Source organism: Rissa tridactyla, chromosome 14 (assembly GCF_028500815.1).
Source record: "Rissa tridactyla isolate bRisTri1 chromosome 14, bRisTri1.patW.cur.20221130, whole genome shotgun sequence".
In the NCBI taxonomy this organism is placed as follows: domain Eukaryota; kingdom Metazoa; phylum Chordata; class Aves; order Charadriiformes; family Laridae; genus Rissa; species Rissa tridactyla.
In genome coordinates this window covers 7,578,849-7,596,959 of record NC_071479.1, presented here as the reverse complement: position 1 = coordinate 7,596,959, position 18,111 = coordinate 7,578,849, and the positions used below count along the sequence as shown (strand labels likewise).

At 46.9% G+C, this 18,111-nt stretch overlaps 1 protein-coding gene across 1 annotated transcript in view; it reads left to right on the top strand.

Annotated features, from left to right (window-relative positions):
- The window catches only part of COL27A1 (collagen type XXVII alpha 1 chain), a 161,223-nt gene that overhangs the window by 48,191 nt on the left and 94,921 nt on the right, over window positions 1-18,111 (top strand). Inside the window, exons 9-12 of the mRNA XM_054221069.1 lie at window positions 229-282; window positions 2,642-2,686; window positions 5,060-5,113; window positions 6,346-6,390. Of these exons, the coding sequence (XP_054077044.1) occupies window positions 229-282; window positions 2,642-2,686; window positions 5,060-5,113; window positions 6,346-6,390 (198 nt within the window). The remainder of the gene's footprint in view (window positions 1-228; window positions 283-2,641; window positions 2,687-5,059; window positions 5,114-6,345; window positions 6,391-18,111) is intronic.

Sequence of the window (18,111 nt, the reverse complement as noted above, 5' to 3'; positions counted from 1 at the left end):
ACAGCAACACTTGCATGGATCCTATTCACTTGGCTTCTGTGTGTTTTCCCCCCTCATTAATTTATTTCACTGTCTACAGTTAATATTTTTTTCCTCTCTATAAATTTGCATCAGGTTAATCCATTCCACCCTCCTTTCCCCCTGACTCACAGAATGAAGCAGCTAAAAAGGCTTCCCCCGAGTGACACTCACCTTACCTTCTGTGCCTTTTCTTTTTTCTCTCCAAAGGGCGAGCGAGGACCAGACGGAAGCCCAGGTGCCAAAGGTTATCCTGGCAGGCAGGTGCAGTAAATCTCATCGTGCTGTGCACAGACTAGGGATTTGGGTGTGCAGGTAGCTAAATATGTGGCCTGCTAAATACACGCCCCGCTAAAGACAGTGCGGACCTTTAGAATATATATATTTTCTTTCTTCCCTCCCCAAGATGCTGTAATAATGACAGTCTTTCAACTCTGGGGGACACTAAGGTTGTTGGAAAGTATTTTGTGCCTATGATAGATAAAACCTTGATTTCTATAGAAAAGTCTGACGAATTTTTGCTTCAGTATAACGGGGGGGGGGAACACAACCAGCAGAGCAGAGAAACGTGCAAGCGGCTTCCCTTTTAGCCATGTTTTACATCAAATGTTAGAAACCTGGGACAGAAGAAGGCGCATTACTGAAATAAAAGATTTAGATCTAGTAAAATTCACTACCATAATCATATATATACATACGTATAAAATAATACGTGGAACAAAACCACATATATAAAAATCGTATTTGCAGCTGCAAAAATGATCATGAAAGAAAACCAAGTCTTTGCTTTCATTCTGAAAAAATTGCCCTATGGCAACTTTAGGAATGGAGGAGCGTGCAAAAAAAAGGATCAAGACTCAACACTTTATTGTCTTACTGATGTGAGATGCTGAGCAGTAGGAAGAAAATTAAGAGGAAAAATTTGGAAGACCCTAAATGGAATCTGTTGGAGGGCAGAAGACCCGGCCCTGTAACATTTTACAGTGAAATGAATTTTTCATGGTTTTCTGAAATGGACACATGAGTGTTGGATTCTGCCACACTTATATTTAAGTACATAGATAAGAGGCCAGGCAGACATCAAAGACGCCAAGCAGTCTGCCATGAGCATTTCAGACTTGCCATGAGTTCGTTTGTGAGTTTTTACCCAGTTGTGCAGGTTATTGGACTAAATGTGAACTAGATGTGCAGAACAAGTCTGCATCCCCCCGCCTCGGGCCATTTGAAATTTGAAATGAAATTGATGCCTCGCTTAGCAAATTTCAGGTGGAATATACAGATGCACAGTGGAGAGTGCAGATGGTAGAGCTGGATGGGAGTTTTATGCACCTGACTAAATGCTCCATTCATACTCTGAAAGGCTCTCAGAGATTTGCATGCCAAAGCGTCTGCCAGGTGTGGATGTGTGTTAGATGACTAATATGAAGCGGTCCGAGCTCTATTGGACATACAAGGTTAATGAATGCTGTTTAGCAACTCACAGCAGTCTTCTGCCCATCAGATAAGCAGGGTGAAATCTTTGTGCTTGACATACAAAGAACAAAAGTGCTTTCTTAAAATGTGTTTTGGGTCAGGAAAATTACTTTTTTTTTTTTTTTTAAGGCAGCTTTTTTCAGCATATCTGAATGCTGTGTGTATCCAGCATCAGAGCTGTTTACTTTACTGAGATTTTACTACTTGTTACTCCTGTCAGCTGTGCTGGCTCCGCAGTGCTATGGGAGAGAGAGCTTGGCTCTGGTTTGATTTGCGCATCACAGGCAGAATTGTTAACTTCATCCTGATGGCCGAAATCTTTGGCAACGATGCGTGAGCCAGGAAAGAGCACAACCTGACTTTCAGATCCCTGGTTGAGTGTGCAGTGCTGCCAGCTAAAGAAAATATGGACTTAGCCGCCTTTTTTTTTTTTCCCCTTCCTTCCAGAAAAGCCCAAAAACATTTGGAACTGGAGAAAAAATTGACCTGGAAGCTTACTAGAAGACAATAAACATGAAAATTCATTATGTGTTTTTAAAGGGTTCTTTTTCACTGTACTTTAAGTGAGCAGCAATAGGCATAGAAGTTAAACAAGGAACATATCTTCAGTTCTTTCCATAGCTGTTGATGCTGCAAAGGGTTAGAGATATGCAATACCTGCATTGCTAACTGACTTTGTGAGCTGTGGAAATTCGAGGGGCTTTCTCACTGCATCAGGGCCCGCCCGTGTTCCCTAAACATGTATTGAAATGCATTTGTCACTTGCTATGCATGTGTTCAGTTAGGCAGGAAAATGAGTCGAGAGCTGTTGGGTACAGAGCATCACTGTACGTTGCATGCGAAGTGTAACGCAACCTCCGTGCACCCTGCTGCATTAGCCTTTTTGGTCTTTACGATCAAAAATCTCTACTTCAGCCCCGGGGAAGGCTCACTATGTGCAGCGGTCTCAGGTTCTGCGGAGTCCCAGCTCCCCAACAATGGGAGATTTGTTATTTGTATCATTTTGTCCTTTTTTCTCCTTTGTTGATACGCCTTGGACTCGGCACTGAGAGCAGAATCACGCAGGGACAGTGCTGGGGATCTGGCACTGCTTATTAGGTTAAGTTAAAGCCTGTCCACATTTGTCTTTGTTTTTTCCCTTCTGTTCTAGGGTTTACCTGGCCCCATAGGGGAAGCTGGTCCAAAAGGCAGTCGGGTAAGCAGCTTTTCATTTGTCTTTTCTCTATTTGTTTTTACCAAAGGCTTCCCAAGAAACTTCATGCTTAATTTTGCAATCCCGAGACTAGTTCCTTTAATTTGCTGGATTCGGGGGGTTTGAACTGCACACCACTTGTTTATTGAAGCACTGGTAAATTTTTTAAATTATACGTGGAATGTACCGAGATCAAAGTTCACCAATAGCGCTGATGATTCAAAGTCAACCCCTTCAGAGCTCACATTGCAGGAGAGGAAAGAATGGCACACAAATTCCTACCAAAGTCTGAACTTTCTGCAAGCCCCATCTCCCAGAGGCCTCTTTAGTTTCAATAAGTGTGGTTCAGTGGTCTTCGACCATGCTGAATATGGGCTCTTTTGGGTATAGTCCTGAGTTTGGGAGTGATTTATATCATTATGCAGAATAGCAAGCCAGCATCTTGAAGCCATGTGCAAATACAAACATTAATATCTCTGTTCTGCCTGGTTTTGCACACCAAATTGAGTTGCGGGGGGTTCATTCGCACTGCATAGGATTATTTTTATATTTTTTTTTTTACCAATTAAGACTCTCGTTAGTAAGATTTTGTTCTTTTCCTGCAATTATAAATTCACAATGAGATTCTGAGCCAATAAAATCCCCCCTTTCTCTAACACGTGATACTTTCTCTACATGCAGTAAATTCAAGCAGCTGGCTTTCATCACTAGGAAAACTGCACGGAATAAACAAATGCTGAGTGTGTAGCTAGCTGTATCCCTGGGCTGGGAGGGGAGATGGCGTCTTCAATGTACTGCAGCAGAGAGGAAGATCTGAGGTAGCACGGCTTCCTCGCCTCACTTCTGCAAGTGATGAAGCTTTCCCTGGCACATCTGTTTCTCTGGCCTACCCAGGACGTCATATAATTGTCGTGTGATAGGTGTGCAGAATGCAAGACTTGAAAATTATTTCCCACTTTGCACCCTTGAGTGCTGAGGACTGAAATATTTATAGCTATTCAAGAAAGCCATTTCTCAGTTCATCTGCAGTCAATCGGAATTGGGTACTAAGATGAGATACCTGCATTTTGTGGATTGAGGGAGTCAACTGTGGACTCTTCTCCACCCCCACCTCTATTTTTCCTTCTGCAGGAGGTAGTTCAGGAGTTACGTGGTTTCTCTTGGGGTTCAGGAGGCAAAGGTAGACAGCATCATTTTAATGTGGCCGTATTTCCCAGCTAAGTATCATCCTTAAAGGAAGCGCAACCTAAAGGGAACGACAGACTGGTAAAAAAATGTGGTGGGGTTGACAGTACGAGATTTAGCGATGATGGAGAAAGAAAGATGAGAGAAAATCAGTGTTAACACTTGGCTCTTGTAACAGTGAGGTGCCACTGAGGGGGCTCCCTGCTGAAATTCACTTCCTCTCGATTCTGCATGTTTGGCACAAATTAGTCCTTTGCAGAGGACCAGCACACAAGGTAACTTTGTACTAACTGCTGAGCAAAGAGGATTAAACACAAGCCTTCAATTGTTGCAGGGGAAGGGAAATGTAGCATTTGTGTCCTGTCTGAGCAGGATCCCAAGGAGGCAGAGAAACGCGGCGCACTTGAAAACGCGACGCCTGCCGCTAAGTGTGAAAGGAGCAGATTTTACATGAAACATGTTGGTGCAAAGGAGGCTTCGTTACAGTTGGTTTCAGAGGATCTGCACGTATGTACAAGCTGAGCCTCGCACCCCAAGCCTAAGAGCCTGAAATGGCAGGGCCCTTGGTGCTTGCGTTTACAAAGTGTTTGCAAAAGGTCTTGGTTGGTGCAACAGAGTTTGCAGGGAAAGGCTTTGGGCAGAACCATTACCGATTTGCTCCCCTCGCAGCAGCAGGGTGGTGGGCAGCCCTGCCTGCCAGGAGAAGGTGGTGTTTGTGTGAGAAGGGGCTGCAGTGTGCAACCACCATGGAACATAAGACAAGCAGAAAGGGCTTGGTACGAGACATTATTGCAACACAGTTGGGAATGAGTGCCAAAGGCAGGGAAAGAGGCCTTGGAGAGATAAAAGGAGATGTAGGCGTGTGGATTACTTTTGCTATCACTCTTGCTAACCTTGAATCAAGCTCAGTTTCCCTCAGGTACACTTGGAGCCAGCCCAGGTAAGGTTTCTTCTTGCTGGCCTGTTCCTGCCTGGAGTCCTCATGATCCCTGGTGTGAGGGTATGTGCCCTTGGACTACATCGTGGAAGCCAGCACCATGCAGTCCATGGGCATATACACTTGCCTCAAGGTTTATTTCATCACGGCTGCCCTTGACCAACGCTGGAGGATGCTCTGCTGTTCAGGAAATACAGACTGACTGGTTGCTAATGGAGAAATGCATCTGACTACTTGTTTCCTCTTTTCTTTAGGGCTATATTGGTCTCCCAGGATTATTTGGGCTACCAGGGGCTGATGGAGAACGAGTGAGTATCTTTTGAAGAAAAGCTTGGTGTGTTCTTGAGTACAGTTCTTCAGAGTCTCTTGTAACCTTTTCTATCCCTTGTTCCCGAGGAAAGAGGCAAGCATGCCTAATGTTTAACCATGCCTTCTTTAGCCTGTTTCTACCCTTGCATGAAGACCTGTGTCCCTGTACGGTGTTGACATTCAGCTCAGGAAAACGTAGGCTTCAGACAGGGTCATCAGACCTCACTGTTGAGTAGAGGGTTTTTCTGTGTTTTCCTTCACTTAAAAACCTGCCTTCCTCCACCCCATTACTAGTTCATCTGATTGGGATGGAGCTGGGGGGAGAATGTATGCGGAAATTCCCTGCTTCCACAGGAGTGACATCCCAGCCACAGCATCCCAGCATTTTGGGTGTCCAACTGGAGGTGTTTGGAAAGAGCCTGGCTCTTGGAAGGGACAGTCCCCGGGCCTTTCTGACAATGGCTTTCCTTCCAGTTGCACCAAGTTGGGCAGTCAAGACTGGGGCCTGTGGACAGGCAGCTGTGGCTGCTGTTCCCACGTGTCCTCTCTTCCCCCCATCCTTTTCATTGTGCCTTCTCCAAACCCACACGTTCAGAGCTTTGCAGGACCTCCCTTGCTTTTTTGCTCTTCTCCCCCACATCCCCCCACCTACCTGATTTCTACCCATCCAAGGACCTCCTCTTCCCCCTACAAGAGCTCCTAAGGAAGGTCGCTGTAAGATGAAGACTCTTTTATTCCAGCTTTTTCTCCCTAAAGTGCAAGATCCAGAAACAAGAGAGGCCCCGGGAGCATGTGGGAGTGAGCGTGTGTGTGCCTGCCTGGGAGGGGACTACCCTGCCCTCTAGAGTCTCTGATTTAATGCTTGTATAACTAAATAAGAAACATAAACAGAAGTTCTCCAGCGAGTGCCTTGGCGGTGGCCTTCATTCGGTTCCAGACCAGTAGCTTAATGACTGCTCCTGCTAAGCGCAGCTTCAGCCTGTTGCCCTGGGTGTGGATGCTGCCGGCGTGTGTCCTCAGGGAGGGCCGTAGTCAGTGGGTGAAGGTTAATTGTCTTCTGCTCTCACAGCTGACTGCAAGTAGCTGACATTTTGATTCCTGAACAATGCCGCAGTCATTAGCCTGTTTTGCATTCCCCTTTCTCTTCTGGTTGTGTTTTGTATTGTTGGTTGGCTGTTTGCTTTCTCAACCAGACCTATTATTTTTTTTTCTCTGTGTGTTTTCCTTGCAGGGGATCCCTGGAGTTCCTGGGAAGAGGGGCAAGATGGGTAGGCCGGTAAAGTTTTTCCTCGTCTATTATGCAGACCTTGTTGAATGAAACTGGAAACAAAACATCTGGCTTTTGGCTGGGTCCCTTCATATCTTGTGATGGGAATTAAGTGGGGAGATCAAACAAACCTTTCCATATCTCTCTTCTCAAGCAGGAAGAAAACTGAAGATACAAATATTGTTCTCTTCCTTTTTTTCGTGACATGCCCACTTCACAGGCATTTTTGTTCTTTTTTGCACTGTCTCAGTGCTCCCTTGGATCTTACACTTCTTAGATTCTCTTCTGCAACGTCTTCCCCTCTGTCCTCCCTCTGGCCAACCTCTTCCCTGAATGTGCTTTTTAATTCCCCACCATCCAGCAGCATCCCAGCTGTCTGTGCTCACTCTGTCATATTTACGGCCCTTGGTTCCCCGCATTACAGCTCTGGGATTTCCCAAACCAGTGAGATCTCACTCACAGGCATGTGAGTTCCATCACATTTGCCCCTTTTTCCTGTGATCCTCTCCAGGTGTGTACCATCCTGGTTTGTATAATGCAAGTGCACTTTTGCATAGAAACCTTTTTGTCTTTGGTGGCGGTACAGAGTCAAAGCGGATCAGATGAAGTGTTTGAGGAGCAAGGAGACCAGGTAAATTTGGCCAGGAGGAAGAGGTGTTTGCAGATAGGGCTGTGAATACAAGGTGAAACTGAGAGAGCTGCATAGAAGAAAGGTTTTGTGCTGACTGTAGCAAAAGGCAAAATAAAAGCAGGTGGGAAAAATACTGAAATGAGCAGAGGAAACTGGGAAAGGACAGAAAGGAAAGCCTTTCCCACATCAGCCTTCTTCCAAGCAATTCTGTGTGCTTCCTTTGCCAAAATGTTACAAGTTTTTTTTTGCTCCAGGAGTCAGCGGAGAGATCAGGCACGTTCGTGCTCTGGTGTGTCTCATTGCCTTTGCACCTTGTCCTTCATGTTAGCCTGAGTTTCTCTCGATCTCCTGACATCGTTGCACTCACAAGCTTCTTGTAAAATGTCCACTCACCCACACACGGAAAAATCCAGTGCTTTCCCCTTGTCTCCCTTGCATGCGAACGCGTGCTTTCCAGGAGTCCCACGCCTGCCTCTCACAGTGAAAGCCTTGCAAACATCCCGACAGAGCTACATTCATCCCAGCTGGCTGTTCTTCTCTCCTTGGGATGGGGGAAGGTCGAGGAGACTTTTTGCGGGGAAGGGGTAGTGGAAATCTGTACCAGACCTTACAGTTTTGTAAGCCGCTGGTTGCAGCAGAAACCTCTGTGATGAACAATTACAGAGAGCAAATCGATGTGAGGGTGACTCATTGACCAGAGTAAAACAAACAAAGCAACTGTCGTTAGGTACAGGGTTTCTGCTCTCTGCCTTGTTTCTGCACAGAGCATGCGGGAGGCTCAGCGCGTTCCAGCTGTTGTTTGGCTAGCATTTCTAATCTTCCAGGCAAGACTTTTTGTCTGGCGGTCACTGTTACAAACAAGGGGCTCCCCTGAGATCAGCGGGGAATCTCTCAACCATGGAGGCATTTAGGCTGGGATCTAGAGAAGGGATTAAACGGCTGTGCGTGAGCACCTTTGTTCTACTCGGCTCTTTCAGGGAGCTTTGGCTCCAGCCCCATTTCATGATATCAGGTTTAATAAGAAATCTTGAATGGACTGATGCTAATGATTTGTACTTCCGAGCGCGAACAAAAAGCTTAAGTGACATCCAGAGTTATTCAGGAAGTCACTGGGAGAAGGGAAAGTAGGAACCAGCTGACCTGGTTCCCTTCCCAACACTTATCTCCTGGTCTGTGCTGTCTCCCAGCTGGTTTGTGGTGTTAGTGAGCCTGCTGTGATTTTTCTGGTCTCTCGCATCCCTGCACCGTTAGGTTTGCTGGCGCGGCTACTGTTCCTGTTCTATTTCAGTGTTGTCACTGCAATGGAGAGCTCTTGGAAGCCCTTATTAGTTGCCATCCAAAGCTGGTAAATGCGCTGGAGAGTAGGGAAGGGGTTGGTATCAAACATATTTCTCTACCTAGTTTTGTTTGGGATGAGAGACGGCAGCAGATTAAGTGCTGGGCAGAGGAGGAGCGGGGGGCTGGGGGAGATTGCATGTGACACCGTGGGCCTCCGAGAATGATGTAAGAGGGAATGATTAAAATAGAAGAACTGGACATGAGTCAGACCTTGAAACCCTTCCAGGGAAGTTAAGTTTTGCAGAGCTGTGAGGGACATGGTGAATCTGTCATGGAAACAGCTGACTCCCCCTCCCGCTCTGCTCTCCCCGCAGAGCAGCAGCAACGTAGGAGGCGAGTGCCTTTCAAACGTATGGGCCCTGGTGAGCTCTTGAGCAAGAAGAGGGTCGGGGGTGGGCTAGGGGGAGAATTATGATTAAAGTACAATGTGCCAGGGAGACTGAAATAACACGAGTCTGTACGTCTCTGGATGTGCTGCCTGTTTTAGAGGTAGGCTGGAGGCCTGGACCTGAAGCAACTGGTTGCTTAAACCTTTGGATTTGCCAATGCAGTGGCTGAAAAGAATGGCTTTTAGTGGTGTTTTTGTGGATTTTTATGGTGTTCAGTTAGGCAGCTGGCAAAAAAAAAAAAAAGAGGAGAAAAAAAAGCCCCATTGCTGTGAGGGCGGCAGGGCTGTAGTCCGCACTGTGCTGGGGGAACGGAATGAGAGAAGCTGTTGTTACCTTCTGTCTTGGCATGCACAGGCGATATATCAGTCCTAATCCATCTTTAGAAAGGAGATGTACTGTCACTGAAGGAGGTGACCCGCAGGAAGAAGAGATATAGCTAGTCATCATTCAAGAAGCACAAAGCTGGAAGGGATATGCTTTTCTTATGCTGTGGGAGATGGGTAGCTATAGTCAGAAATGTCTGCACTGGAGATTATGTTAGGCTTCAAATGGAGTGTAATATTTTTGACGTTCTCAAGCCCTGTTAGAGAAAGATACTTAAAGGCAAACTTTTAGGAAATATATCTGAAGACCTTTGAGCTCGTCTTTTGTTTGTCTTCGTTATTGATGTGTCCTTGTATCTCTTTTTCTCACATAGAGTATCGGTACTGCAGCAGCTGCACTATCTTACGTCTGGTTTTTGCTTACAATGTGTTTTATTAGTAGTATTATTTTAAAAGAGATGATAGAAAAGAAGGAGCAAAGATTAGTTCCAAGACATACTTAGTAACTCTTGGGTTTGTCTGAGGTCTATTCACAGTTTAGCCAAAAGCAGCTGAGAGTTTCTTATATTTTTCTGAGAACGTGTTGGTGCTGCTGGTCCCGTGCCTGGAGCTCAGCTGAACACGTGGAGCCTCACTGTGTCAGGTACCACGCAAAGCCTCATGAAAGAAAAGCCCTCGCCCAAAGGCTCCATCCATTTGGGTTACAAAACAGCACAGGATCAGGCCATCCCCAGGGCTGGAAGGTTCAGATAACAGCAGCACGAGCAAGTCATTAGTACCACAAACAGGCACTTCAGCTTCCCTGCCTGTCTGCCTGTGCTCATCGTTACTGGTCTTTCTTTTGTACCCCTGTAGCTCATGTTTGTGAGTGATACGCAGCTGTGTCCCGCCACTGTCGGGTGTCCTGATGGGGATTCCTGCCTGCTAACCTCAGGCAAGGGAGACAAACACCTCCTGACAGCACAGGCTCTGCCATCAGGCTCTGGGAAGCCTTTGGCAAGTGCCAACATGCTGGTGAAGTGCTGCTGCGAGGAGATAGCTTGACAGGTGGAGCAGACCGTTAAGGAGCAGGCACAGAGGGAGGATTTGTGCTCGGGATGTGTGGCCAAGAAGGCTGACACCTCTGCCTGTGAGAACAGTTGGAGTCTGCCAAGACAAGGTGGGGAGATGCTGCATTGCTTGGTGACCGTACAGGAGGAGGAGGAGGAGGAGGATAGGTGGCATGCAACTTCAGACAAGCTGTTTGGCTGTTCTTTGCTGTGTGCAGAACAGGGATAACACACTCGGCTCTCCTTTAAGCTCAGTAGCTGAAACTTAGCTGATTACTGCTCAGATGTCAAGGAAGAGGTGCTATAAAGTGGCATGCGGATTTTAAGTATTTGGAATCAGTGCATAGGTGAGTCCAGAAGTCTCCCTTCTCTCTGCCCATCAGCCACAGCTTGGAGGTTGTGAGAGCCAGCAGTGATCTGGCAGCCACTCTAACGTAGCCTCAGTCTTTGTTGTGAGCATCAGCGTGGTGGCAAGCTGCCGAATCTGGCATCCGTTTTCCATGAGCTGACCACAGGCGGGGTCCCCCTTGCCAGCTCTCAGCTTGTAGTGCGGCGGCGCCTTCTTGCCAGGCTATTTTTCATGTCTGCTGTCTTCTTCCATGTTGACTTATAAAGTTAATGTCTTAACTTCTGCCTCCAGTGAACACCAAGTCTCGATATATTCTTTTTTTCCTTCATCTGATAAGTTGTTAGAAGTGCCGGTGATACCCCTGCGCACCCCACCAATACGGGTAAGCTGTTGCATCATACGAAAAGGTATTGCCTTGCGGGAGACACTAGATACCAAAAAGTAGGGCTGCCTTTGGGTTAGGAGGGTTTCGTTTTACAGCTTCCCCCAACCTTGTGATATATGGCTAAGATAACTCCGTGGGGAACGTCAGTGCATGGGGCTTTGCCAAGTTACACAGTCTCAGCTGTTGTCCATGCAAACAATGGGGGAACATGTTTTGCCATGTGTCTGGAAAGGCTGGCATAACCGCAAATTACTGAGAAAATAAATTTTGCTCCTCTCTGTGGGGACTAAGATGAAAAAACCTCCTCTCTTCTTGCTCCAATCTTTTCTCTGCTTTGGATGCAGCTGAGGTCCTTCCTTATATTTGGAGTGAACCAAGCAAGAGTCTCCTGCACCACACAAGTTGAGATTTGGGAAACTGGTAACAGCATTTCAAAGTACCTCTTCTTTAACAAATCATTGCCAAACTCTAGTTGACTTGAGTGGGCTCTTTGGGGGTGCAAAAAGGCAGCCCGTACGGCTTTTCTTGTAAGAGACATGACATAGGCATACACCCTAAGAGCTCTCACCTACAGCCCTGGCTATCATGGCTCACACGGGCTCCTAATGGCCCAGCCATGTCTCTTTTGTCAACGAGGTTACCTACCAAAAGAAAGGGAGGAAGAAAGGAGCTGTACTTCTCTTTAAAAACTAAGAAACATTTTAAAGAAACATTGTAATTAAAACTGAAAAATTTCTAAAGAAGTAGGGATAAACTGTGGTTTCCCACTTAGGTCGGCGGTAGTTCAGCGTGTTGGTCCACAAACCATTTCCTAAGATTTGAAAGAAATGGGAATGACTTTTTAACTGATCCTAAATGATGTTATCCCTGTATATCCTCAGAAAATAAATATTTACTCTTCCACATAGCTTCACTGCTTGGGCCTGATTGACCTGAGCACTTGCTGGACTCATCCTGCAACCCATAAAGCATTCCTTCCCCGCTGGTGTCCCCGTTCAGGTCCAGCTGTAGGCCCTTTGCATATAGAGTTGTACTTACAGATGTGGCCAGCTAAAGTTAGTGGGAAAATGTGCAGACCTATTTGTACAGGTAAATCCACCAGGTGAGCTGCAGGAAGGAGCACAAATGGCCTGTAGGAGTTGATGGACAGGACTTGGGTAGCTCGCTGTGTCTTGTGCCAGCATGCCAGCAGAGCACCAAAAAGTTTGGTGCCTTCTTCAGGAACTTATTGATTCAAAAAAAAAATAAAAATTGCTTTTAATCCTTTTGTTTACATGAAAAGTCAACTGGAGGTCCTGAAAATTAGTAATTGACAAAACTCCTCTTCAACTGGGAGAGTTTTAGCCCATAAATTGGATTTTTCCTGTTAGCCATCTAAGTCAATTCTTTGCTACAATTTTTCTTCATTAAGCTACATTTTTAAAATAGATTTGGTTTGAGTAATCAGTGACTTTTTTAATGCTTCAGTTGGACACTGAAACTGGGCAGCTGGGCTCTCCTCCCCTCTGGGCCTGGTTCACCACCATGAAATGCAGGCACGAGCCCAGAGCAAATGTCACCATCTCTTTTTGGCTCAAGTTGTGTTCCACATGTCTGGAGTTTCCCAAATCTCTGTGGTGAGGTGCTTGCATGGTTACTTATCACTCTGATATCAGCACATGTTCCTGTGTTTGTCATTACGTCATCCAAATAACCTGGCAAGGTGGACAATATTAGCATGTATTTCATTTTTAAAGAATGGGCAAAACAAAGTATTGAAAACGCAGGGAAAAGGGTTTGAAAGGCGCCAAGACCCATAACTTCTACTGAGAGAAAAAACAAACTCAAAGGTGGTTTGTTTCCGATAATGTCGCTAAGTGACTTGTCGATTGTAATTCAAAAAACTCGTGAAGAATTGAACTGAGGTCTCCGAAGCACAAGAACAAAAGCTGTTCTTTCAGGGAAGTGTTCATTCATAAATCAGGTCAAAGCCCCAAAATTATTTTCACTAGAAGTTCTAAGAAAAAATAATGCAACTTACCACTTTTGAGTCTGAAAACATTTTGATCACCAAAGCTGCTTGACTTTCTTAAATAGGAGGCTGCTTGATTTGGAACTCTTGGCCATAAATAATTAGGAGTGGTGGCAGAGTCGGTGCTCTTCAGCGTTGGGTAATGGGGTCTGTGTGATCTGCACTCCGTTGGAGCCCCCCAGACACGACAGAGGTCATATACGAGTGTAAAAGGAACAAAGCAGATGGGCAAGAGGGCAGAGGGGCTATCGGTTAACTTCAGCGATGTTCAGCTGAAGGGGCTTCAGGGGACTTTTGCTCGTGTTGGGGTGGAACAGGCTGCCCTGGAGGGCTGTGCTCCCACAGCTGGAGGGATAGTTGTGTTTAAAAATGCCGTGAAATCTTTATCCAAAGAGGATGTGACACGGAGCTGTGAAGTCTCCCAGGGAGAGAGAGCAAACCTCATTTTCGGGTGACAAAGGAGCAGAACTGCAGCAGGACCGTCGGTCCCGTACCCAGCTGAGGATGGCATCTCCCTTCTTTTCAGGGATGAGAGTTGTCACAGTCCCAGGTCTAGCCTGAGCAGAAGGCAGAGGCTCCTGCATTGCTGCCTGAATTAAAGGTGGTGAGCCGGCGCGCCGGGAGTGCGGGGTGTGCCAGGTTCCCTTTAGGGTGACTCTCGCCGCTCGGGGACCCAGCGCTGGGTCTGCGCCAGCCTGTTTGCCTTCGCGCCCACCTGCGGAGGGGCTCACGTCTGCTCTCTCCACCAAGAATGCTCTCAGAGGCGTATGCCGCCAACATAAGCTACACTTGTTTATTTTATTCTCCTTCTTTTTTTCCAGTGAATGCTTTCTCTCACCCTCAGCCCTGCTTCCCCACCACCACCTTTTTCTTTTTTTTTTTTATGTCTAAATTGTTTGACTTGCAAGTTCCATCCCTGGGGACAGTCCTGGGCAGTGATTCACCTGGCCGGAGCCAGCTGGCAAATAGAGTCTTTTGCAGACAAGACAGGAGGGCTGGTTGGTTTGAGCAGCTTCACCTTCAGCCAACAGGAAAATAAAATCCTATTTTTGGAGAAGGATTCTGTTGGCGTGAAGACCTGCCAGGATTCCTCGGAGCAGCAGCTGCCAGACTGCCTCCCTTACTCCAGCAGGGAAAGTGTTTTAAACTGAATCAGATGTTGTATACATACAACACACCCACCCACACGAGCACACCTGAAAAGGCCTTGGGGAAGCAAAGCACGCGGGGTGTCTCACCAGTCTCTGTCACCGGACAGCTGCTTCCAGGGACAAGGGACAAGAAGTGGTGGCGTCTGCTCAGACCAGGAGCAGCCCTTTGGCTGACAGCAGCAAGAAAGGGCAGACTGCTCTGTTTTAAGCAGAGGAAGAAAGGAAGGGGAGGTGGAGGGGGATGTGATCCCCTGGTGCAGGAGGAGCTGGTTCCAGTGTCTGACTATGTCTGGTTGCTCTCAGCAGGAGCCTCCTGGCGTACAAAAAGATGCCCTTTGCAGGGAGTGTGGGTGAAAATTAATTAAGGCGCTATTGTAGGATCTCAAAGATGGAGATTTAGTTACTGGTTCAGCTTCGGATTTCTCAGCGTTACCTGGGATAAATCAGTTTGCATCTCTCTCTGCCTCAGTTCCCTCTCTAATGGTGGTTCCTCGGTTTCACCGACTGCGGTGAGGACAAACTGTGCAACCTCTGTAAAGCTCTGCTTGGGGTGAGGACAGGAGAGCCCAGAAGCATCAGGATCTTTCTTAGTGCAAAGCATCTGCTTGTATGCTTTTTTCCCAACTCCTCTTCAAGCTTCATCTTGCTTCTTTCATTGAACTTCTCCTTCAGACAATGTGAAATCCATTCAGCTGCCTTTTTTTCCCCACCTCCTCTCCGTATTTCCCAGCTGTGAGACAGAGCCAAAAGTTTTGTCATACCTGACTTCAGCTGCTGCGGAGGAGCACCCCGCTGGCTCTTGGCCAACAGAACTTGTTAGTCGAGCCTTTTCCTCCTAGCTCTGCTGCCATTTGCCATCCCTTCCCAGTCCCGGTCCTTCTCTGCATGTCCATTCCCTCCCACAGAGCAGGCAGGGTGCAAGGCTCGATATTTTTCACGAGGGTGTTTTTTCTTTGCCGTCCCAATCCTTGAGCATAATTTCCAGGGACCAGTCTTCCTGGAAAAACAGCTGCACCCTGAAAAACGGTGGATTTTCTGTACCAAAAAAACCTCTGCACTCACTTCGGGAAGGTCAGGAGACTCCGAATGTGCTGGGCTCTTTAATCTCCTTCACAAGTCTCCTGTAATGGGCCGCCAGTTGCGACCTGCCTGTCTGCCAGCACCATAAAACGAGCTTCCTGCCCGGTGTGTTCTCCCTCAGTTTGGGCTCCTCGGGCTGCTGGAGCAGTGCTCGGGAGAGGAGAGGTAGCGCTGCTTACAGGAATGAAACAAATGGGATAACAAAGTCCGCTTGTAATTCCTAGGCTGCTTGTTTCGGTTGAATTGTGCTAGTTTTGTTCCTGGGGAACATCTCTGTCCTTTAGGCTCAGGCAGGAGGGGAGAGGCACTGAAAAAATAGCTTTTACAGACATGTGAGATCCAATAAACTAGGACACTGTGGTCACTGGAACTGTTATTGTGGTTTAAACTGCTACTGCTTACCCCATGGAAAGAAAGTGCTTTCTTTTCATTAGGGGCTTAGAAGATTGATTGTTTCCTGCTGTGCACAGGACTGCATTGGGAAAGCTTTCACAACCTGGTTTGGGTCTTTGGAGACCGTTTGGATACTGAAATATCCTCCTTCGTGCCACAGCCACCAGCCTTGGGCTCATTTAATGTGCAAAAGACTGTTAATACTTGTGTTGCCAAGCTCAAATGTTGGGCAGGGATGCCTGGGCTTAGTTGAATCGAAGCTGCTTTTTCCATTTGTCTCCACCTCTGGGTTTGTTTTAGAGCTCGGGTCAAAAGGTGTCAGGGGACCGCCCATCACCCCGGAGAGCCGTGAGCCGAGGCTGGGAGGGGTGCTCGTGCCAGCAGAGCAGACGGCGTGTTAAGGACGCTCAGGTGTTGCCAAGGATGGGGCGTCACTGCTGAGTGGTGTCCTGGGCCTGGCTGTTGTAGCAACGATGCCAGCCCACACTGGTCTGGGCTTTCTTCTGTTTCCTCCCACTTTGACCCTTTTCCATCCCATCTTGAGGACGGGCAGACACCCTAGCTCCGCAGGGAGAGTCACAGGGTGCTGTGAACGGGTTTTATTGTCGAATCTCTTGCTTACTGGGTAGCACTGGCCATGTGACCTTGGGTGCTCAGCTCTCCGCCCTCAAAACATAAGAAGAATCTGCTTTTTTAAATACTTGGAGATTGGAAAGCCTGTGTAAAAGCTAGATTTTTATTAACTGTGTTACCAAGTGCCTCAAATCTCCTATGTCTTTATCTTTAAGCAGCAAGGTTAGTACTTGAAACTGAGGCATAAAAAGAGATTAGTGGGAAACATGAATTTAAATAGTTTCTTATCTGGACACTTTTATTCTGGCAGAGGAGTGTATTGTTTATATGATGTTGGAAGAGATTTAAAACAAATTTTGAAAATGCTTTTCGTCTGGAGCAAGCATTCCTCTAGATGATATTACGCTGCTGTAGCAATATTGATTTAATTGTACTATTCAAACTAGTAAAACCTTGCCACCTTGGCAAGACCTTAGCTTGAAAGAAGACACCTCAGCAGCCCCAGGACCAGGCTGCTCGGTGGCATCCACGGGTCACTCTGTGCCCAGCTTTGCCCCCTGAGAAAGGAAAGGTACAGCTGGGGGAGTGCTGAAGGCTGGGACTGAACTCTGCAGCAGTGTAAGTACAGTATCAGGCTATGCACACTCATATTTTCCTTGGCAAGTTGTATGACTGTAAACAGCAAAATATTCCAAGGCAGCCTTTTTTTTTTTTTTTTTTTTGGTCTTGCCTGAGCAATGAGTTTTCCCTGCACATCTCTGTTCTGATCTTATTGATTCAGCATGTATCAGAGTTATTTTTCCCCTTTTTTTCATTAAAGAAAATTGTAGCCACCACCCCCCACCCCCTGCCTTCTTGTTATATTTGACGTCTTTGTCTCTAGATGGCAGAAGTCTGTTTCCAGCGGTTGCTTACCACAGCTTCTTGGCATGTGCACAGGCTTCAGGGATGTAGTGCCCAGCTGGAAAAAGGCAGACGAATTTCCCATTCACAGTGATGCCTATAAAATAGAAGTGGTGATTCCAAGCAAGCAATAGCTTGTGTCCATTCAGGAGTTGTCCTGAATGCTGTGGGGAATTGGTACAGAAGAGGTGAAATGCTGGCTCTGAAGTCAGCGGCAGAATTTGGGTTGTTTTAAACATGTCTCCCATCTCTCACCTTGGGTTTGACCAAGTATCTTTTTTACCTGGTTGTGTTGACCAGGAGTTGTAAACCCTCAAGATGAAGGGAGGTCTTGGATGACATCTTTGACTGCAGTTTCCTGGTATAGTTTTCCTATTCTGTCCACTGCGATTATTTCAATTTTCAGTCCTGCTGATGGGCTTCCAGATAGCGTGTTGCTGTTGGCTGTCACATTTTGCTTCTCTCGAGTTCCCTGGAGTTAGGCGCTGCGTATGCTCTGTCCATGGGGAGCTCCTCTAGCAGACAATGATTTCCCTTTTAGCTCAGAGTCAAAGGAGGTCGATGCTGTGTCATATTTTGTCTCTACTCCATCTCAAGGGGCATGCAAGAAAAAGAAGTGGAGAGTCGCAGCAGTCTCTTACCTCGGTGTCACGGCCTCCCCAAAGCATTTTCCACTGGAGCTGAAGTTCAGAGTAGCCCTGAAGCTGCTGATGTTTGAGCTGGTCCCTGATAGCCCTTGGCAGCCTGCTCCCTGTCAGTCCTTTGCTGAATGAAGTTCAAGCTTAGGGGAAAATTGAGTCCAATCCATCTGAAACTCAACTGCTCCCTCCTTGAAAATGTCGGTGTAGTGACTAAGAGGGTTTGCTAACCCCAGCGGTTGCGTACCCCTCCGCTGAGCTTGTTCTGAGGGAGACAGGGCACGACAGGACAGGGAAGAGCAAGCGGCTGGATGATTTGTTTGTGATAGGGAATTGGGGGGAGCACAGGGTCTGTCTAAGAGTGCGAGAGAGAACGTGTCACACCACCATGTTCTGGCTCTGGCTCAGTACCTCCACTCTTCCAAATTTGTATCGGATATAATGAGATGATGATGGAGTCTTTTGTGGTGACTTTTTCATGTAGTAAACATGGTCTTTCACAGCTCTGGGGTGTGGA